At 39.7% G+C, this 23,738-nt stretch overlaps 1 protein-coding gene and 1 non-coding gene across 2 annotated transcripts; one reads left to right on the forward strand and one right to left on the reverse strand.

The window, feature by feature from the left end:
* The first annotated feature begins 228 nt into the window (after positions 1-228).
* Positions 229-300, forward strand: TRNAD-GUC (transfer RNA aspartic acid (anticodon GUC)). Its single transcript has one exon. It is a non-coding gene; the product is annotated as a tRNA-Asp (tRNA).
* Positions 301-1,490: 1,190 nt separating this feature from the next.
* Positions 1,491-22,219, reverse strand: LOC105859979 (uncharacterized). The gene is made up of 5 exons (XM_012744303.3): positions 22,105-22,219; positions 19,931-20,021; positions 16,594-16,720; positions 15,985-16,116; positions 1,491-2,746 (listed from the first exon to the last, which is right to left on the reverse strand). The coding sequence occupies exons 2-5, from the start codon at positions 20,000-20,002 to the stop codon at positions 1,614-1,616; spliced, it is 1,464 nt and encodes a 487-aa protein (XP_012599757.1). The 5' UTR covers positions 20,003-20,021; positions 22,105-22,219; the 3' UTR covers positions 1,491-1,613.
* Between the last annotated feature and the right edge of the window lie 1,519 nt (positions 22,220-23,738).

Raw genomic sequence — 23,738 nt, forward strand, 5'->3', positions numbered from 1 at the left:
ACACCCACACAAGAATGTTCTAGATGCTTCAACTTTAAGGGACTAATGGTATATTATTACTGTCTATTGTGAAGTATCCTCCTGAGGTAGAATAAAATATTGTTGGTAGATAAAATGTGATTCACTCATAGTTATAAAAAATTAATTTTTTAGTTAGAACATGAGAACTAGGACACCTTCTATATAAAATAGTTGCAAATTATATTGCCAGTAAGAAAGTGTGAATCCTCCTCGTTAGTATAGTGGTGAGTATCCCCGCCTGTCACGCGGGAGACCGGGGTTCGATTCCCCGACGGGGAGCAAAAAAATAAAAAAAAAAAAAAAAAAAGAAAGTGTGAATCCTATTCACGAACATCCTATATTCATAGCTTTGATTGAAATCTCTACTTTGATATGTCTTCTCTCTTCAATTTGAAAAACAAGACTCAGTCTTTGCTAAATAAAAGCTATTGCCATTCAGTGGAGAAGGTAGCCACTGTTTCCTTTGCATTTTTTCTACCACATAATCAGTTCCTAATAACCTCTTACTCTCTTCCGAAAAAAATCCCAATTTCCAAAGGTCATGCTCTATTTCAGTCTATTAGTAGAATGTCTTTCCTATAACCACTGTGCCCTTCTGTCAGGAGAAGTGTGTGGTGATTCCAATAAGCATAACTGACATCACACTTTTATCTTTTTGTCTGCCCATCTCCAGACTCTCTCAGACAATATTTAGTTTCAAAATAAAGTGTCCTTATTCTTCCAGGAAACTGGATAGAAATGATTCTCACTAATCAAGTCAGTCTGTCATCTCATTCTTTCCAAGACATCAGTAAGGAAGGCATATGGAGAGATTTCAAGTTGTAAGTTGACACTTATAAAGAGTAGTCATTTCAAAAAAAACCCAAATAATTATCTTATAACCTAAATATAACAGACCATTTCCATATGTCCTTGAACATATGCTATATATCATGTGATGAGGTTCAACTTAGTTTGACTTGTAATTATCTCCAGTATGTAATATCACAATTTAATACTGGAGAACAAGAGACTGAGTTATTTCCTGTGTAAATCTTCTGATGTCCTATAGTAAACATTGCATTCTATTTGTATGGTTTCATTGAATTTGTATTCACATTCCATTGTATGGTTTTATCAAAAATGTACACTTTGATGTCCATTGTGCTATGAGGCCTGGATAAAGCCTGTAACACATACATTTATTGAATTTCTCCTTAGTATGCACTCTCTGGTGTTGATTAATGCTATCATTTATGATGTAGAGTTTCCCATACTCACTGAAATTGTAAGGTCTCAGTCATGAATGAATTTTCAGATGTAAAAGCTGTGAATTGTGACTGAAGTCCTTACCACATGCATTACATTTGTAGGGTTTCTCTCCAGTATGATTACTCCAATATCATGCAAGATGTAAACTGCAACTAAAGACCTTGCCACATTCATTCATTTGTAAGATTTCCCTCCAGTATGAATTTTCTCATGAACTATAAGGGATATCTCTTGCCTGAGACCATGCTATATTCATTACATGTGTAGGGTATCTATCCAGTATGAACGGTCCAATGTTGTTGTACAAGGTGTGAAACTTGACTGAAGATTTTGCACAATCATTAAGATTTGTAAGGTTTTTCTCCAGTATGAATTTTCCAGTGTTCTGCAAGATTTGAATTGTGACTGAAGGCCTTTCCGCATTCATCACATTTGTAAGGTTTCTCTCCAGTGTGAATTCTCCGATGTCGAGCAAGGTGTGAAATTTGATTGAAAACTTTGCCACATTCACTACATTTGTAAGGTTTCTCTCCAGTATGAATTCTACGATGTCGAGTAAGCCGTGAATCTCGACTGAAGACCTTGCCACATTCATTACATTTGTAAGGTTTCTCTCCAGTATGAATTCTCCAATGTTCTGCAAGTTTTGAATTGTGGCTAAAGGCCTTTTCACATTCATTACATTTGTAAGGTTTCTCTCCAGTATGAATTGTTCGATGACGAGCAAGACTTGAAACCTGATTGAAGAACTTGCCACATTCGTTACATTTGTAAGGTTTCTCTCCAGTGTGAATTCTCCGATGTTGTGCAAGGAGTGACACTCGATTGAAGACCTTGCCACATTCGTTACATTTGTAAGGTTTCTCTCCAGTGTGAATTATCCGATGTTGTGCAAGGAGTGAAACCCGATTGAAGGCCTTTCCACATTCATTACATTTGTAAGGTTTCTCTCCAGTGTGAATTCTCTGATGTTCTGCAAGATGTGAATTGTATCTGAAGACTTTGCCACATTCATTACATTTGTAAGGTTTCTCTCCAGTATGAATTCTCCAATGTCGTACAAGGTTTGAATTGTGCCTGAAGACCTTGCCACATTCTTTACATTTGGGAGGTTTCTCACCCTTATGGATCACTCGATGGTTAGTAAGGCTTGAAGATACACTAAAAGCTTTGCCACACTCATTACATCTGTAAGGTTTTTCCCTAATGTATGCTTTCTGTTCTAGTGTGAGTAATGGAGAATCAACAAAATCAATCCTATATTTATTAAAAATGTGGGTTTTGACAGAAGGAATGTTTTGAAGTGGTGAAAATGAGGAAATATGGTTGATATACTTTTCAACTTGATTACATACAAGAGTTTTCCCTTCAGCTTCAAATAACTGCATTTCTGGCAGATATAGTTGAAAGCTTAATCCACATCCATTGTTAAGAGGATTGTTTTCTGCATCACCTCCCAATGTACAGCTTCTCCCTAGGAAAGCAAGAAAGGAGTGGAACTTGAAGCCATGGTTATGGAATGTCCACATTCTGAAAGAAGGACGAGAATCTGCCTCACCTGATTCAGACATTGAAAGGAATATCAGCATCCTTAGTATATCATGTGGGCAATGCTGAAAACATAAGGGAGTGAGGTGCCATCCCAGAGCAGTGGAGCGTCTGTAGGAGCCAGGAGGATTATGGGTGCATTTGAGAGACATTAGGAGCAGAGAAATACAACAGAACCAAAATCTCCTGAAAACAGCCAGTAATGGGCCTCTTAGGGAAAATATAACATTTAAAAGCAGCTATATAAACATTAGTAATAGTACATAATAAAAGTCAGGAAAGATACATCCACAGTAGAGGAGTGAGTACACCTAGATCCTTTGTAACAGACTGATGAGTAAAAGGTCACTCTCTGCACCATTTTAGGGCAAAAAGACTTGGAGAGAGGTGGTTGTTTTACCAAGGTCCAAACTAAAAATTGCAAGGCCTACAAAACGACAGGGAAGTATGGTCAAATAAAGGAATAAAATTAATGCCCTAAGACAAAACCTAAAGAAACACAGCCCTCTGAATTACTTGACGAATAATTGAAGCAATAATCCCAAGATGTCAAATGAACTTAAAAGATAACAGAGATATACAACAAAATGAATGAAGGACAAAATACTTGAAAGAAGGAGAGTATCAAATAAAAGAGAAACGTTTAGAAAATAGAACTTATGGAGATGCAATATAATAATGAAAAGAAGATTCACTATAGAATTCAACAGCAGACTGAAGAAGGCAGAGGAAAGAATGAACAGATTTGAGGACATGTTAGCAAAATTACCGTCTCCAAAGAGCAGAAAGAAAAAAATAATAAAGAAAATCAAACAAACTCTAAGAGATTTGGGGGATACTATCAAGCAAAATAATATACAAATTATGTGAGTTTAATAAGGAGACAACAAAAGATCATATATCGCATTTTAAGAAATAATGTCCCAAATTTAAGGAAAGAAATGGATATATTAATACAAATTTAAGAAGCTTGACTGCTGTAACTAAAATTACCCAAGGATATTCACACAGAGACATATTTTAAACAAACTATCAAAAGTCAAAGACAGGGCCGGGCGCTGTGGCTCACGCCTGTAATCCTAGCTCTTGGGAGGCCGAGGCGAGCGGATTGCTCAAGGTCAGGAGTTCAAAACCAGCCTGAGCAAGAGCGAGACCCCGTCTCTACTATATATCAGTTGGCCAAATTAATTGGCCAACTGATATATATATAAAAAATTAGCCGGGCATGGTGGCGCATGCCTGTAGTCCCAGCTACCCGGGAGGCTGAGGCAGAAGGATCACTCGAGCCCAGGAGTTTGAGGTTGCTGTGAACTAGGCTGACGCCACGGCACTCACTCTAGCCTGGGCAACAAAGCGAGACTCTGTCTCAAAAAAAAAAAAAAAAAAAAAAAAAGTCAAAGACAAAGACATAGTCTTCAAAGTAATAAGAAGAAAGAGACTTGTGATATAAAAAGGTAACTTTATAGGACTATGTGCATTTTACAGCAGAAACTTTGCTACAAGGCAGTATGATGACATGTTCTAAGTGCTTAAAGGAAAAAACATGTCAACCAGGAATACTGTTTTTAGCAAAACTCTCCTGCAAAAATAAAGGAGAAATTTACACTTAGCAAAAGAGCTGAGGGAATTCATTAATACTCTAGATCTGTCCTACAATAAATGCTAGTTAGTCCTCCAAAATGAAAGATAAGGACCCTCCCTAGATAAAAACTCCAACCCATATGAAAACGTTAAGTTCTCCATTATAGGTCAAAAAATGATCAAATAATACAGAAACATGTAGTATTGTACTTTTCATTTTACCTTGACTTTTAATATCTTCCTAGCATTTAAAAGATAAAATTATTCAATAAGCACTATAAATACATGTTAACAGGAACACAAAATATACAGAAATAATTTCTGACATCAATAACATAAAGTAAGAACACAGAACAGAGTTGTTTCAGAGCACTGTTTGTACATAATTGAAGTTAAGCTGTTAACATTTTTTTGTTGTTGTTGAGACAGAGTCTCGCTTTGTTGCCCGGGCTAGAGTGCCATGGCGTCAGCCTACCTCGCAGCAACCTCAAACTCCTGGGTTCAAGTGATCCTCCCACGTCAGCCTCCCGAGTAGCTGGAACTATAGGTGCAAGCCACCATGCTCAGATACTTTTTGTTTCTATTTGTAGTTCACTGGCTAATTTTTTCTATTTTTAGTAGAGAGGGGGTCTCGCTCTTGCTCAGGCTGGTCTTGAACTCCTGACCTCAAGCAATCCTCCCGCCTCAGCCTCCCAGCATGCTAGGATTACAGGCATGAGCCACTGAACCTGGCCAAGCTGTTAACATTTTATTTTTATTTATTTATTTATTTATTTATTTATTTATTTATTTATTTATTTATTTATTTTTTTTGAGACAGAGTCTTGCTTTGTTATCCAGGCTAGAGTGAGTGCCGTGGCGTCAGCCTAGCTCACAGCAACCTCAAACTCCTGGGCTCAAGCAATCCTCCTGCCTCAGCCTCCCACGTAGCTGGGACTACAGGCATGTGCCACCATGCCCGGCTAATTTTTTATATATATATCAGTTGGCCAATTAATTTCTTTCTATTTATAGTAGAGACGGGGTCTCGCTCTTGCTCAGGCTGGTTTTGAACTCCTGACCTTTGAGCAATCCGCCCGCCTCGGCCTCCCAAGAGCTAGGATTACAGGCGTGAGCCACAGCGCCCGGCCTATTTATTTATTTTTGAGACAGAGTCTCGCCTTGTTGCCCAGGCTAGAGTGAGTGCCATGGCATCAGCCTAGTTCACAGCAACCTCAAACTCCTGGGCTCAAGCGATCCTACTGCCTCAGCCTACCAAGTAGCTGGGACTACAGGCATGTGCCACCATGCCTGGCTAATTTTTTCTATATATATATTAGTTGGCCAATTAATTTCTTTCTATTTATAGTAGAGACGGGGTCTCACTCTTGCTTAGGCTGGTTTCAAACTCCTGACCTTGAGCAATCCACCCACCTCGGCCTCTCAGAGTGCTAGGATTACAGGCGTGAGCCACCACGCTCAGCTAACATTTTGAAAATACAATGTTATAACTGTTCCATATACCTGCAATGGTAACCACAAAAATAAATGTATAGAACAAAAAAAGATGAGATGGCAATCAAAGCATTTTACTGCAAAAAATTCAGCAAAACACAAAAGAAGGCCAGTAAAAGAGTAATGAGAAATTTTAAAAGTCTATACAATACTACAAGGTCTACAGATAATATGTAACCTAACAAAAATTATAAGGCCTTCTCTATCAGTTAATTACTTCAAATCTAAGTCATTTAACTTTGCAACCAGAAGAAAACAAGGCTCAACTAAATCCGCAAAAGAGATTCCCTTTAGCTCTGAGGGCTGAAATTGAAAAGATGCAAAAAGATATTCCATGCAAATAGTAACCAGCAGAGAGCAGAGGTAGCCATGTTGATAACAGAATAAACAGACTTTTAATCGAAAACTGTTAAGAGACAAAGGTTATTATAAAATGATGAAAGGGTCCAGTTCACCAAGAAAATATAACCATTATGAATATATAGCCACCAATCATTAGAGCCAGTAAGTACAAAATGGAAACATTAATAAAATTCAAAGGAGAAATAGACACTCCATAGTATAGTAGTAGACTACACTACCCCACTTTCTAAATATATAAAACCAGATAGAAGAAAACAGAGGATTCAAATACCACTAATGACCAATTAAACATAACAGACTTACACAGAACACACCACCCCATGACAGCAGAATACAATTTTTTCTGAAGTACCCAAGGAACAATTTCCAGAATACACCTCAGGACATACAAAAAATTTTTGATAATATAAAAACACTGAAGTCATACAAATTATTTATTCTAACTATAATGAAATAAAACTAGAAATTAACAGGAGAAAGAAAACTAGAAAATCCACAAATATGTGCAAATTAAACAACACAGTTAAAGAAATCACAATATACCAAATTATGAAATACAGCATAAACAGTGCTGAAAAGATATTTATAAGTATCTATACTTATATTAAAAATAAACAACAATCAAATATCAAAAACCTAACTTTAGGCCGGGCGTGGTGGCTCACGCCTGTAATCCTAGCACTTTGGGAGGCTGAGGCGGGCGGATTGCTCAAGGTCAGGAGTTTGAAACCAGCCTGAGCGAGACGCCGTCTCTACCAAAAATAGAAAGAAATTAATTGACCAACTAAAAATATATATACAAAAAAAATTAGCCGGGCATGGTGGCGCATGCCTGTAGTCCCAGCTCCTCGGGAGGCTGAGGCAGTAGGATCGCTGAGCCCCGGAGATTGAGGTTGCTGTGAGCCAGGCTGACGCCACGGCACTCACTCTAGCCTGGGCAACAAAGTGAGACTCTGTCTCAAAAAAAAAAAAAAAAAAAAAAAAAAACCTAACTTTATACCTCAATGAGGGAGAAGAACAACAAACTAAATACAAAGTAGCAGAAAGAAGGAATAAAGATTGGTAAACAAAATAGAGAAACAAAAAGCACTAGACAAGGTCATGAAATTAAGAGATCATAGATAAAAAGATTGATAAACCTTTAGCCAGATTAACTAAAAACATTTTAAAAATGTAATAACCCATAAGATTTAAACAACTGAAATTAGAAATATAAAATGGGTCATTATAATAAATTCTATTCAATGACTATGAGAATGAGATTTAAAAAATGTATGATTGCTAATGATAACCAAAAAGAAATGGATTAATTTCTAGAAATGCACCACTTACTGAGAATTAAGTATGAAGAAACAGAAAATCTAAATATAAAAATAAGCATTCAGGCCGGGCGTGGCAGCTCATGCCTGTAATCCTAGCACTCTGGGAGGCCAAGGCAGGAGGATCACTCAAAGTCAGGAGTTCAAAACCAGCCTGAGCAAGAGAGAGACGCCGTCTCTACTATAAATAGAAAGAAATTAATTGGCCAACTAAAAATATACAAAAAAAATTAGCCGGGCATGGTGGTTCATGCGTGTAGTCCCAGCCACTTTGGAGGCTGAGGCAGGAGGATCGCTTGAGCCCAGGAGTTTGAGGTTGCTGTGAACTAGGCTAACGCCATGGCACTCTAGCCCAGGCTACAGAGTGAGACTCTGTCTCAAAAACAAAAAAAGCATTCGAGACTGAATCAGTGATCAAGTACCTCCAAACAAAGAAAAGTACTAAACCAGATGACTTCAGTGTAAAATTCTACCAAATATAGAAAAAAGACTTAACACCAATCCTCTTCAAAATCATCCATAAGTTTAAAGTGAACACTTGCACACTCATTCACTGAGGCTAGTGTCACCTGGACAGCAAAAGCAGACAAAAGCCCTGCAAGAAATGAAAACTATAGACATGCGTTAAAGGGCTGATAACTTGAATCTACATAGAACTCAGGAAAATCAGCAAGAAAAAAAATCAAACAACCCTATTAAAAAGTAGGCAAAGGACATGAACAGAAACTTATCAAAAGAAGATAGATTAATGGACAACAAACATATGAAAAGATGCTCAACATCTCTAATCATCAGAGAAATGCAAATCAAAACCACAATGAGGTATCACTTATCTCCATTGAGAATGGCCTTTATCAAAAAGTCCCAAAACAATAAATATTGGGCCTGGATGTGGAGAGATAGGAATACTCGTACACTGCTGGTGGGAATGCAAACTAGTACAACCTCTGTGAAAAGCAATATGGAGATACCTCAAGGAAATACAAGTAGAACTACCATTTGATCCAGCAATCCCATTACTGTGCATCTACCCAAAAGAACAAAAGACATTCTATAAAAAAGACATCTGTACTTGAATGTAGCAGCACAATTCACAACTGCAAAGATGTGGAAACAACCCAAGTGCCCAAGAATACATAAGCAGATTAATAAAATGTGGTATATGTACACCATGGAGTTCTATTCAGCTATAAGAAACAACGGTAATATGGTAATATAGCACCTCTTCTATTTTCCTGGATAGAGCTGGAACCCATTCTACTAAGTGAAGTATCCCAACAGTGGAAAATCAAGCACCACATATACTCACCATCAAATTATACTGATTATACTAACACTTAAGTACAAAAGAACAGTAATAAAGAATAAAGTAATAAAGAACAAAAGACATTCTATAAAAAAGACATCTGTACTTGAATGTAGCAGCACAATTCACAACTGCAAAGATGTGGAAACAACCCAAGTGCCCATGAATACATAAGCAGATTAATAAAATGTGGTATATGTACATCATGAAGTTCTATTCAGCTATAAGAAACAACGGTAATATAGCACCTCTTCTATTTTCCTGGATAGAGCTGGAACCTATTCTACTAAGTGAAGTATCCCAACAGTGGAAAATCAAGCACCACATATACTCACCATCAAATTATACTAACAAATTATACTAACACTTAAGTACACATATAGTAATAACATTCATGGGGTGTAAAGCAGATGGGAGGGGGAGGAGGGGATGTGTATATACACACCTAATGGGTATAGTGTGCACCGTCTGGGAGATGGACGTGCTTGAAGCTCTGACGCAGGTAGGACAAGGGCAATATATGTAACCTAAACATTTGTACTCCCATAATATGCTGAAATTTTAAAAAAATAAATAAATTTTAAAAAACTATAGAGTAATTTTTCTGATTAATCTACTGCAAAATCATCAACAAAATGCTAGCAAAACAAATTCAGCAGCACATTGAAAAGGATCAGGCCGGGCGCAGTGGCTCACGCCTGTAATCCTAGCACTCTGGGAGGCCGAGGCAGGCGGATTGCTTGAGGTCAGGAGTTCAAAACCAGCCTGAGCAAGAGCGAGACCCAGTCTCCACTATAAATAGAAAGAAATTAATTGGCCAACTAATATATATAGAAAAAATGAGCTGGGCATGGTGGCGCATGCCTGTAGTCCCAGCTACTCAGGAGGCTGAGGCAGCAGGATTGCTTGAGCCCAGGAGTTTGAGGATACTGTGAGCTAGGCTGACGCCACGGCACTCACTCTAGCCTGGGTAATAAAGCAAGACTCTGTCTCAAGAAAAAAAAGGATCACACAACATGACCAAGTGGAATTTATTCCTGGAATGCAAGGTGGTTACAATTTAGGAACATCAATCCATGTAATACTCCACAATAACAGAAGAGAGGAAAAAAGACATATCACCATCTCAGTTGATGGGAAAAAAGCATTTGAAAAATGTCAACAACCATTCATCATCTTAAAAAAACACTTAACACACTAGAAATATAAGAAATCTATTTAACATAATAAAGGCCATATATAAAAAGCTGACAGCTAACATCGTCCTTAATGTTTAAAGATCAAAGCCTTTTCCTTTATGGTGAGAGGGATAAAAAAAGAAAGCCCACTTTCATTATTTCTATTCAAAATATAGTGATGACTGGTTATAGGACCCTCTCTGAAGAACACCACAATCAGTGGATGCTCAAGTCCCTTCTTATAAGCCTTCCGTACTCCCAGTTTCTATGTCCTTAGATTCAACAAACCACCAGTTGAAAATATGGCCTGCTCTCTGTGTCTGTAGGTTCCCCACGTGCAGATTCAATCAACTGTCAGTTGCTGAGCCACAAGTGGTTGAATCTGTGGTTGTGTAACCTAAGGATACAGTGGGTCAACAGCAGTACTAAAATCCTAACTAGAAATAGTAGGTAAAAGAAAGAAATAAAAGGCATGCAATTGGAAAGAAGTAAAATGATCTCTCTTCAGATGACATCATCTTTTATGTAGAAAATCCTAAATATTCCACAAAACAAATGTTAGAACTAATGAACAAATTCAAATGAATAGGATACAAAATCTACCATTAAAAAATCAGTTTCATTCAAATACATGAATAATGAATAATTCAAAAAGAAAATCCAGAAAATAATCCAGAAAATTGAATATTCACATGCAAAGAAATGAAGTTGCATCCTTACTTTGTACCATATGAAAAAAGTTAAAATAGATTCATGACCTAAACTCTTATAAGACATTATAGGTAAAAAACTTCATGAGATTGGATTCCACAATGATTTCCTGGACACAACACCAATAGCACAGAAAACAAGGTAAAAATATATAAATGGACTATAACAAAATTGACTATTGTGGACAAAAGAAAACAATCAATAGAGTGAAAAGAAAACCTACAAAATGTGATAAAATATTTGCAAATCATGTCTCTGATAAGAGGTTAGTATCTAGAATACATAAATAACTCCTACAAATCAATAAACAAATAACCTGAATAAAAATGGGTAAAAAATATTTCTCCACAGGTGATATGCATAATGTCACTAATCATTATAGAAATGTAAATAATAAAACACAATTTGATATCATCTCATACCCAGTAAGATATTTATTTTCAAGAAGAAAAAAAACAGGAAATAAGAAGTGTTGGTAAAAATGTGAAGAAATTAGAGACTTTTGCCCTGGTGGTAGGAATGTAAAATGGCACAAGTACTATGGAAACAAGCATGACATTTCCTCAAATGACTCAAAATTGAATTACCATATGAGCCAACAATTCCATAACTGGCTATATGTTCAAAAGAATTGAAGACAGGATATTGAAGAGATATTTAATAATCAATGTTCATAGCATTACTCAAAATAGCCAAGCGGTAGAAACAACCCAGGTGTCCACCAACAGATGAATGGATAAATAAAATGTGGCATACATACAAAAAGGAACACTATTAGGTCCTAAAAAAATGAAATTCTATTATATATTATGCCACAGATGAACCTGGAGGAGACTACACTAAATGAAATAAGCCAGACATAAGAAGACAAATACTGTATGATTCCACATACATGAGGCACCTAAAACTCTGAAATTCATATAAACAGAGCAGAAAGAGGCAGTGGAGAGAAGAAAATGGGGAGAGATAAGTGAGTTTAAATATTCATGGTAATCAAATATAAATCCAAACAATGAGAAAAATGTAATTTTAACTCTGCTAAGCTCATACAACGTAAAAAATGATAAAAATTTGTTAGACAAACAAGAGGGGCATGATGTCAAGGGTACCACAACTTTACAGATTCATAGATACAGAGTTGTAAGTGTGAATGAATGAAAGGTTATGTGCACTTCTATAAACCTAATAAATTTGACTTTATAATTATCACCAGGACACAAACGACCTTACAGACAAAATAAATACATAACTCACAGTGGGAATGGTTCACATTGAGGGCACTATTAGTAGAAGCTAAGAGCAAGAACATTTCCTGGCAGTGGTGTGGACACCCACAGATGAGGTCATCAGCAACAAAAGCAGCAAGTAAGAGCCAGAGAACAACAGGACAGCACCAGGCTGTGGGTCACCAGGGACCAGGTGAACATTACAGGAAATTCACATGGAAAAAAGGGGGGGGGGAGTCCTCATATGTTAACTCAAGAATGTAATTTCCAGAACTTCAGGAATATTGCAGAAAATACAGGTGATATAAACAACAGTAAAATCCATGAACTGCAGGAAATGAGCAAAGTTTCCCATAAAATATTATGAGATACTAAAAAATTGATTTGGTATACCAAGATGGACATAATGAATGTATAGAAAGCATAATTATTATAAATAGTGTTTGTTCTGTGAAATAAAAGGTGACATTTAGAAAATATCCACAAATTATCTTTATAAAATTAAAAGCATACTATAGAAAATGCAATATAGTTTTGTGATATGATATATTTGTGTGTGTATGCGTGTGTTGTGTGTGCATCCACAGTTCCTGGTTCGTAACTCCCATGGGCCTTGTAACAGTCATTTGTTATAATGTTGGGGCACTTTAGTCCTCAGAGGCAACCCTCAGGAAACAGGGTCTCTCTCTCTGACCTTCTCCTGCCTTCTTTTCACCTTTGCAAGGCAGGACTCTAATTTCCCCCTGCCTCTTGGACTGTGGGTCATAAGATCCTGATTCCAGAGAGGGTCCTGCCCCCACACCCTGGAGGAAGGAATGCTACACATAGAGGACAAGAAGAATCTGAACAGACAGGCCTTGTCAGGTTTAGATCAAATTCTCTTTTTCCAACCACATTTTGACATGGTTTTCCATATTTCAACCATGCCTACAAAGTTTCCATAAGAACAAAAATGGGGCTGGGTGTGGTGGCTCATGCTTGTAATACTAGCACTCTGGGAGGCCAAGGCAGGTGGATCATTTGAGCTCAGGAGTTCGAGACCAGCCTGAGCATGAGTGAGAACCCGTCTCTACTAAAAAAATATAAAGAAATTAGCTGGACAACTAATATATATATATGTGTGTGTGTGCGTATGTGTATGTGTATAAATTTTTTTAAAAAATTAGCTGGGCATGGTGGAGTATGACGGTAGTCCCAGCTACTCGGGAGGCTGAGGCAGGAGGATCACTTGAGCCCAGGAGTTTGAGGTTGCTGTGAGCTAGGCTGATGCCATAGCACTCTAGCTCAGGAAACAGAGTGAGACTCTGTCTCAAAAAAAAAAAAAGAACAAAAATGGAATGAGTTTGGAAAGCTCTGGACAGCTGAACATGTGGAGGCTCACAGATGGTGAAGAACTCATCCACAGGCAGTAAGTGGCACATCCCAACTCCACAGGGACAGAAGCTCCTATGCTCAGGAAACTTCCAGACCATAGCCTATGTATCTCTTTACCTACCTGCTTCTTTGTATCCTTTAAAATATCCTCCATAATGGACTGGTAAACATAGTAAGTGTTTCCCTGAGTTCTGTGAACCACTTGAGCAAATTAATCAAACCCCAACAGAGTCATGGAAATCCCAACTTGAAGCAGTCAGTCAGAAGTTCCTGAGGCTCAAACTTGGGCCTGCAGTCTGAAGGGAGACTGAGCCCTCATCCTGTTTGGAATTCCCCACATTTGGTCACAGAAGTCTTCTGTGTTGATGATTGCTGTTGCAAGGTGTGAGAGCAGAGGAAAACAGTTTAAAAATTTTCCTCTCAATCTTAAATAACAAATTATAGCAAGTCAATTTAATGGTATTTCTGAGATTAAGACAGTAACAATTTTTTTAAAAGTATATTCTTGGCTGGATGCAGTGGCTCACCCCTGTAATCCTAGCACTCTGGGAGGCCGAGCAGGGCGGATCGCTCAAGGTCAGGAGTTGGAGACCAGCCAGAGCAAGAGTGAGACCCCGTCTCTACTATAAATACAAAGAAATTAATTGGCCAACTACAAATATATAGAAAAAATTAGCCAGGCATAGTGGTGCATGCCTGTAGCCCCAGCTACTCGAGAGGCTGAGGCAGGAAGATCGCTTGAGCCCAGGAGTTTGAGGTTGCTGTAAGCTAGGCTGATGCCACGGCACTCTAGCCCGGGCATCAGTGAGACTCTGTCTCAAAAAAAAAAGTATATTCTTGAGTTACCAAAAATTCTCAATTTACACATGTATTAAATTTATTTGACAAAAGTAGACTTTAATAGTAGGTACTAAGTCAGGAAAAAAAAAGAGAAGGAATATTTAAACTACCTATTCAAAGATTTCTTGAGTTTCTATAGGTTTTGGAGAAAGTCCTCCTGTCCTCCTGAGCTATACCCTCTGTAGTCAACAATGAAATTTTCAAAAATACATAAATCAATAGCTATTCCGTGATACACCAGCCCCACACACTGCAGATATAAAACAAAGAACACAAAGAATATCATACAAAATAGGAAATGGATAATAAAAAATAAAAACCAACTTCTTTTACACCGCATGGAAATGTACAATATGAAAGTACCAGTGGCTGAAATGACAGGGGACTTAGAACTTGAGGCATCATTCCAGTGAGCAATGCTCCCCATGCGGACCTGGGGAATCCGATGCAGGATCTGTCAACTGTCTTCTGTTGCTGAGTAACACTCTCCGAACAGCCAACCTAGTCCCCTCTTATACACACCAATAATTTGTGGATAAAGCAAAACTGAAGAATGATTGAGGGACCTTCTGAAATAAGAAGAAATACATACACTGGTCTCCTCCCTGGTTCCTGACACAGACTCCTAATACCCTGGGATCTCCCAGGTAACAGGAGTATGATTTATTCTAATGAGTCAACCTCTGTGGTCTCCTGGATGCAGGCTGGTCACCAGAAAACAAGGCCATGATTAGAAGCCTGAAACTTTCAGCTCCAACCACCATCTTTCTAAAAGAGGAGATGGGCTAGAGATTGAAGTAATTATCAGTCATGCCTACTTGATGGAACCTCCATAAAAATCTCTAAACTACGGGATTATGAGAGTTTCCAAGTGCTGAACACACGGACGTGCCTGGAGGATGGTGTGTCCTGTGAACCTTCCCACATGCCTTGCCCTGTGTGTCTCTTCATCTGACTATTCAACTGTAACCTCTGAAATATCCTTTATAATAAGCCAGTAAACATAAGAATGTTTATGTTTCTGGTTTTGTGGGCAGGCCTAGTAAATTAATCAAACCTGAGAAGGAGTCAAGGGAACCCCAAGTTGGTCAGTAGGGAAGGTGACAACCTATTACTTGTAATTGGTGTCTGAGGTGGGCGGAAGGCTTGTGGACTCAGTCCTTGGCCTGTGGGATCTGATTCTAACTCCAGATAGACAGAGTCAGAGTGAATCACAGGAAACCCAGGTGAGGGCCATCAAAGAGACAGCTGGAGACAGCTCTGTGCAGTTTCCAGGCCCCAGATGCAAAGGAAGAGTAGCCAACATTTCCCATCTCCTGATTAGGTCTTCCAAGTACAGGAAATGGGGTGGAACCTGAATAGGTCAAGGCGTTAGGTCTATGGAAGTGTCAGCTGTGATATCCACAGACAGAAAACTGAGCATCAGATGGAATCAAGCACAGGAGATGCCATGGGGGAAAGAGACCCCTTGGAAATGGCCCTCCTTGTGCTGCACAGAGTGAGGGGACCAAAGAGTTCACAGAAGCCAGATGACAGGGTGTTGTCCATCATGATAAAGACTTTGGTTTCTGTTTAGGCTCCAGAACCACTGGAGGGTAAAAGGATAAACTGTTACACGTCTAAAGAACAGAGTGGTAAGTAAGGGTAAAGACAGATTTCCATTCAGAGCTCACAGGATTCAAACATTTCTCTACCCACAGAACTTCCCCACTTGCAGTTTCCCACACACTGGCTAATGGTGCTGCTTCCACTGTGCCCACCAGAGCTCTTACCTGAGTTCACACCTTTCATGTATTTCCCCCCATCTGGGTTTCTTGCTGTTTTCACTTCACTCTCCACAGTCCAGGGCTCTTTCCCTTGTTCCAACATGGAGATAACACTCAGGTCAGAAAGAGAGATTCCTGCTTATAAAAAGAAAAAAATCAAGAAGTGCTATTGTTTTTCCAAAACTTTCCTATGTTTAGGGTAGGAGAGAAGATATTACAAATGGATCAAGAAAAATATTTCACAAGTTCATCTACAAATGGCCTCCTTCTGAATGCTTAGGGAACATTGGAATATGCAGATACCTAGCTCTCTTCCAACAACTACTGAATCAAAAGCACAAGGGTAGAAACCAGGGAACTGGACACTTTAAAAGTCTGTCATAAGGATTTTTGCATATGTAACCCCTGGTACCACAAAATGATGTATCATGAAAAGGGTAGAATGTCTGAAGAATGGGGACATTGTAAGTCCAGAAAGCATTACGGAGCTTTCATTTCTGAGTCAATAAGACTTCAGTGTCAGTCAAGCAATGCAGGGGCTCCCAAGGGGCACACAGAGAAAAAGCAAAGACACACAAGGGCAGATCCCGACGTCAAGAGCCACCTTTTCCTCACCCAGGGAGACTAGGTTCCTGTAGTTCTCCAACATCACCGCCCTGTATAAAGCCCTCTGAGCAGGGTCCAGGCACTTCCACTCTTCCTGAGAGAATTCTATGGCCACATCCCTGAATGTCAAATGTCCCTAAAATGAAAAACATATTTCACCAATGGGCTATGGGACAAATTCTTATATTCAAGCAAAGTGAGAAAAGAGTTGTAAGGATTGATTCAACTGAAGTGAGCAACTGAACTGACAGGTCCACACTTAAGGTACATTTGAGCTCGTTACATGTCTATAATTGCATTTTATTATACTTTTCCACAAGAAGTTATGATATTCTCTGAATCAGTCTAGATTTCTCATTTTTGTGGACAATACAAGAAATACAAATAAAGAAATTAACACAGGCTTGTATCTGTTTTTCTACAGAGGTGTTAGATATTCAGTTTGACACACCAAGTGGACATTCAGAATCTAAAACCTATGACAATGACAGCAATAGCAATGCCAGAAGCTTTTGCACACTTCCCATATGTTAGGCATTGTTTTATTAATAAATGCTTTTACATGTCTGACCTGCTATAACAATAGCCCATGAGAGAAAGATATGTTCCCATCTTACTGAGGAGACAACTGTGCCTCAGACACTCTAAGGGCTAAAAAAAGGGGCAGAGTAAGCACTGGATCCCAGGTATCTGGGCATTAGAATAGAACCTAAAGGATCAAACAGTTAAGTAACAGATTAGCATCAAAAGTAAACTGAGAGATTTGCTTAATTGAGAAACAATGACATGATCTCAAGGATAAAAATCTAGAACTGCATAAAAGGTCATTATATACAAGTACACATATACGGTGGTTAAACATTATTATTTTTACTACTATCAATTCATTAACATGATAGTGTAGAACAACTTTAAGGCCATGGAAAATATGTAAGATATAACTGCAACTGTTAAAAAATGTAAAATTTATATAAAATACTGATTGCTTTTGATAATCATAGGCTTGCTCATCCACACACACATGCACACATATCCCATGTACACACTTATACACATCAACTGAAATAACAGAAAGTGTCTCTCAATGACCTATTAATATTACTTCTTAGATGATATTTGTCATCATTGTTTTTTTTTAATTTTAGAATCAGGGGCTTGCTATATTGCCCAGGCTAGAGTGGCTATTCATAACCATGATCATCTCAGACTATAGCCTTCAACTCCTGGGCTCAAGCGATCCTCCTGCCTCAGCCTCCCAAGTAGGTGAGACTGAAGGTTCATGACATCACACCCAGCTGTCATCATTATTTTTGCTAATGTGCATCTCAGCATGTTTTTGACAATACAAATTTATAGCTTCTACTTAATTTGGCTTATAAATATTATTATATATTGATCTATTAAAAATGGTAGACCATAAAAAATATAGAAACTTGAACTCTTAATCTCTACTAAATACCCATATATATATTAATATTAAGAATTCAGAAGGAGGCCATTTGTAGATGAACTTGTGAAATATTTTTCTTGATCCATTTGTAATATCTTCTCTCCTACCCTAAACATAGGAAAGTTTTGGAAAATATATATTAATATATTTTTTAACGAAATGAGGATCTCACTATGTTGCCCAGGGTGGTTTCATACCCCTAGGATCAAGCAGCTTATTGTCCAGCCTCAGCCTCCTGAGTTGCTAGGATTACACACATGAGCTATCACACCAGGCTTATACATATAATTTTGTCTGCTTAAATTTAGATATTCAGGTATTTATAGAAGGCCAAGGGGTTTATTAATTTATTTCATTAATAAGACAGTGATACATGATTAGAAAACTTATTCATGTAATATATTAAGGTCAAAGAAAATGTATCTCAGCAGTAGATACCTTAGGAAATTATTGGATAATTAAACATCAGGCCAAATATGAAACTGGAAAACAAAAAATAACGCTGATATAAAGCACAAACTTTCTCATGAAACACCATGATCAGCAGTAAACACGAGTACAGGTTTCTGTCTTGGTTGAATATAAGCACTGAAAGTAACAAGCCCCTACATCATGGGCCACGGAGCACAAACTATCAACATAAACCAGAGTCTGCAGGAACACAGGCTGACACTAAGAGGCGATGCAGACTACTTCTACTGCCCCTGGAGGCTACAGGAGCAACAGGAGCGCAGGCTGACAGCAGGGTAGCTACCAGCAGAAGCCCAGAGAGGGCACATTCCTAGGAAAGGCTTGAGCATTTCCGGGTGGACTGGAGTGTGCTCATGATACCAAGCCAGACACAAAAAACTGGGAGAGGCAACTGATTTTTGTAATTCAGAGAATGTTCCAGTGTGGATGTAAAAAAGCAAGATATTCATTTTCCTGACTTCAGAACATGTAAATTTTGGAAACTTTCAAGACATCACAACAAAGCAATCACTGAGAATTTTTTTTAAAAAGCTGCATGTTTGTTTAGAGTTTTAGTATACAACAAATATATATGTAAAGAGGAGTTTAAGATAAAAATATAATATTTAATAATCATTGGTAGAATGAGAATATGATTTCATCCTCTCTAATGAAAAAGAAATCTGCTCCAATCTCTGAGAAAAATTTCACCCAAGACACCTGCTTTACAATACTCCCTGCAGGAATACCAGTCTCCACGGTGGGGATGTGCTGAGAATGATCACAGAGCCTACTCTCAGAACCAAGCCAGACACGAAAATTGGGAAAGTTGACAGATTTTTAAATGTTTTTCAACCTCCTGCTAATTCACATTTAGGTTGACTTCGTATTTTAAAATCGATGATGGAATAAAAACACCCCTTGTCACTGATGTCTGAACTTTCCATTCCTTTCTGAACCATTAACATGATGGATTCAGAAATAGTGATTCACTTGTTCAGTTGCAAATGTAGTATAAAATCATACAGAAAAGATTTACCTTCATTGGTCCCCTTTTCCATGTTTTACCAAGTATATGTGTACATTCACACACAACCTCATGTGCAGCTTCTCTAATCCTGGTCTACAGAGAGTGACGGTGCCTCCAGATGTGGCCCCTAACTGTCCCTGCTGCCCAACAGCACTGACACTAGGGGACCCACACCCCGTCTCCAACCCACGTCTGGAAGCCCTTCCCAGGACCGTGTCCAGTGGAGCCCCCTCACAGGGTCATGTCACTGGGTCACAGTGAGATAGAATCTCAGTGGAGGTGACAGGGACTGAGGGAAGGCACGGGTGAGTGCGAGCAAACACAACAGGCAGGACGCTTCAGAGACAGAGAAGATCAGCGACTCTGATGCCTGGCATTTCAGAAATAAGGACAATCCATCGATAATACAACGTTACCTGAGTCAAAGCCATTCCTGGCTGGTTTTCTTTCCTCTTCCTCCTCATCTGTGCTTCTTCTTCACCCAACATGAGTCTTTAGAAGTCAATCCTGAATGTCAAAAATATGCTTTTAAATGCTGAGAATCAACACACCCCCTTCCTGTGCCACAACTACACACACAAGGAAGACCTCACCCTGTGGGAAAATGGTTCTCTGTTGCCCACTGCACTGAGGGATACAGGGACAACAAACTTCTACAGGAAGACCAACAAGTGAGTGTTGACCCCTTTCTTCAGAACTCATTCCCCTCCTGGTGAAGCCCTCACTCACATTGGTTGCAGCAGGGGGGAGCTGGGCTGGGCTGAGCTCCCCTCCAGGGCACAGACCTGGCGCTGACCAAACCTAATGCAGAGCATAGCCCCCCTCACCCCTGCATGGATCACAGGCTGATCTCAGCCCTCAGAAATGGAGGACACAGAATCCTGGTGGTGAATGCTGGACACAGACTAGAGTCACTTGGAAACTGTAAATATTATTAAGGCCAGGTACCAACCTGACTATGTGAATGGGAATCTCTGGTAAGGCGGCACAAAACATGTAGCTGCAAAATGCCTCAGCACTGTAATGTGAAGCCAGGGTTGGGGTCTACTTAGAGGGGACAAGGCCAGCACACCTCCCACTTTCAAGCTCTGCTGTCCCTTGGGGACAAGCCATCACCTACACAGTGGAAGGTGAAGAAACATGAAGAGCACCCAATGTGGACCATATGTGGGGGTGAGGGTATGGCAGGAATGTTAAACGGCGGAGAGTGGAGACAGTCACAGAAGTCCCCACTGAGAACGTGATAATAGACAAAAGACCCCAGGAAGGAAGGACGTTTGTCACTTGCAGCTGAGAGCCCAGAAAGTTCTAGGCAGTAGACAGCCCACATGAAGGCCCTGAGGCAGGAGCCACCTTGGTTCCAGGAAAAGGAAAGAGGCCTGTGTGGCTGGAGCAGGGCCAGCGAGGACCACACAAGCAGGAGATGAGGCCAGAAGGGTCCTGGGGGAGCAGAGCAGGGAGGGCCAGGTCTGCACACGTTTCTCTCCCACATCGCAAGAGAAGTTTAGAAATGATGTATTTCCTCACCTGTTTTAAGTAAACATGTAATTTTTTCTTTATTTTATGCATAAATACACTAAAATATGAGAAGTTCCACTAAGTCTGAAGACGTACAGGATCACCCTCGCCTGAGATGTGAGGACTGCAGGGAACACAATGGGGGGAGTTCAGAATGTCCCTCTTGGACATATTAAGGGGAAGATGCCTGTTAGATGACCTAGCAGAGACGTCACAAAGACAACTAGACACAGGATTCCAGAGTCCAAGGGAGAGGTCTGCAGGGGAAATGGAGACGTGTAGGTGGGGTTTAAACCAGGGGGTGAGATGGTAAGGAAGGTCAGTGGGTGTGGACAGAGAGGGAAAGTGTTTCAAGGACTAAGTCGTGGGACACTCTACATTCAGAGAAGAGCATTCAAAGAACTGGTAACAGGTGACAAAAATTTAAAACAAAGTGATTTTCAAAATTTAAATAGATATCCTGAAAGCTGTCCGTTTCTGGGTCTCTCTCATTCTTCCTTTCTTTTTCTAAATTTTTCTATTTTCTCTCTCTTGCTGTCCATCTCTCTTTCTACACACATTCACACAGGGGGAACAGGAATAACATGCTCTCTCCTGAACAGCACATTTTCCAGTTGGGAGGAATTTGGGATGAAAGAATACTCAGAGTCACAAGGGAAGCCCCATCACCTCCCCCAACGCGGAATCGGAGGAAGTGGTGACTGCGAAGAGGCCTGGGGAGCAGAAGGGCCCGGCCCAAGGAGGAAAGGACTGGGGATGGATTAGAAGAAAGCGGGGTCTGCAGAATCCCAGGGCCAGGGAGAGGACGCGGCTTCCCCCGGACTGGGGCTGCGGCCCGCCCTTCAGGGGTCGACAGCGGTGAGGTTGGGGGACCGGAAGGGTGTGAACCCGCCTAGCGGTGAGGACTTTGCGTGAAAGCGACCCCCGGACTCTCACTGGGACGTCTGAACTCCCTCAGGGTGGAAGGAGCGGTGCTTGGATTTAAAGGTCTGTATGGCCCCCAGATCCCGGGTATAGAAGCGCTAGGGGATTGTGAAGCGGAGAAACTTATTCTACATAAAGAAAAACTCACCGGACGCTGGGTCACCTTCTCTCCACGCAATCAACTTCCGGGTCTGCGGGAAACGGCGCGCGCCGGACAAGCCCGCGGGTGTGGGCGGGGGCCCGATGGTGTGGGCGGGGCCGAGGGTGTGGGCGGGGAAGGGGCGGGGCCTGGGCTTCCAGCTGCCTCGCTCCTGGTGCATCTGGTTTTCCGCGTTTTGGAAGCAAGACTTGTCGGTAAGGCTGGAGCAACTCAGAGGTCTGGGAACTAGTATCTGGCTGGGAGAGTCAACTTTGTTTGTGGTTGGATCCAGGAAAGTTCCTCCAATGAAAATTAAGTTTAACAATTAAATTAAATACCCCGGAACTATCTGTGAAGGGGATACAGACTAGAATGTAAAATGCAAAACCCTGCCTGGGCAGAATTTATAATTTCATGCTGACGCCCAACCAAATAGAATAGAAACCCTTTCTATTTCTGTTCTCATTCAGTCTGGAGGGAAAGTGTTAATCCTGTGCTCAGTTTCAGAGACTTTCACAGGGACAACGCCTGGGACATGGAGGGCTAAGGCCAGTAATAAGTTAGGACTCCAAATGTTGCTTTAAAAAAAAAAGCCCTAACTTCTAAAAATAGATGGAAATTACATAGGTGTACCTTACACTTGTTAATCTCTTCCATCCCTGAGATGAGTTAACCTTAAATACCTTTAAGATAAACTTTGTTTACATCATATTATGCTCACATAAATGTGTCCTAAATACACTGCAATTTCAAATTCACATTATGTGCATTATGAACATAATTAGAAAACATATTTTATTTTAAAATTGTAATATGTTTTAGGTCTTCTTTTTCTCTTCTTCAATATTCTGGCGCGAGTGGATAACAAAGCCTATAAAATGGTCTTCAGAAAACCATTGAATATAGCGACCTAAAGAATAATTGATTCTGGCCGGGCGCGGTGGCTCACGCCTGTAATCCTAGCTCTCTGGGAGGCCGAGGCGGGCGGATTGCTCAAGGTCAGGAGTTCAAAACCAGCCTGAGCAAGAGCGAGACCCCGTCTCTACTATAAATAGAAAGAAATTAATTGGCCAACTGATATGTATATAAAAAATTAGCCGGGCATGGTGGCGCATGCCTGTAGTCCCAGCTACCCGGGAGGCTGAGGCAGAAGGATCGCTCGAGCCCAGGAGTTTGAGGTTGCTGTGAGCTAGGCTGACGCCACGGCACTCACTCTAGCCTGGACAACAAAGTGAGACTCTGTCTCAAAAAAAAAAAAAAAAAAAAAAAAAAAAAATAATTGATTCTGCAATATTTCTAAGTGATTGGGTAGACAGATTGTTCTCTTTTAAAGAACACTTAAGTAAAACTACATTATGAAATTTTAAATAGGCTCATGTCTGCCAGCAATAATTTTATAGCAATGTTTTTGAATTAACATGTACTAATTAAGTATGTATCTCACATCCTTAGTTTTAGAAGGTTTCATCCATGTTGAAGTGGTAATCATTTGAAATATGATCATGGTTAGATATGAAAATTACCATAATTAAAATATTAGCAGGTTAAAATGAGCAGAAAGTACTGGCATGGCACACAGATAAAAACAAGAAGATACATTAGCATATTTTTATTTTTTATATTATTATTATTTTTAGAAACAA

This window comes from Microcebus murinus, chromosome 32 (assembly GCF_040939455.1).
Source record: "Microcebus murinus isolate Inina chromosome 32, M.murinus_Inina_mat1.0, whole genome shotgun sequence".
Lineage (NCBI taxonomy): Eukaryota > Metazoa > Chordata > Mammalia > Primates > Cheirogaleidae > Microcebus > Microcebus murinus.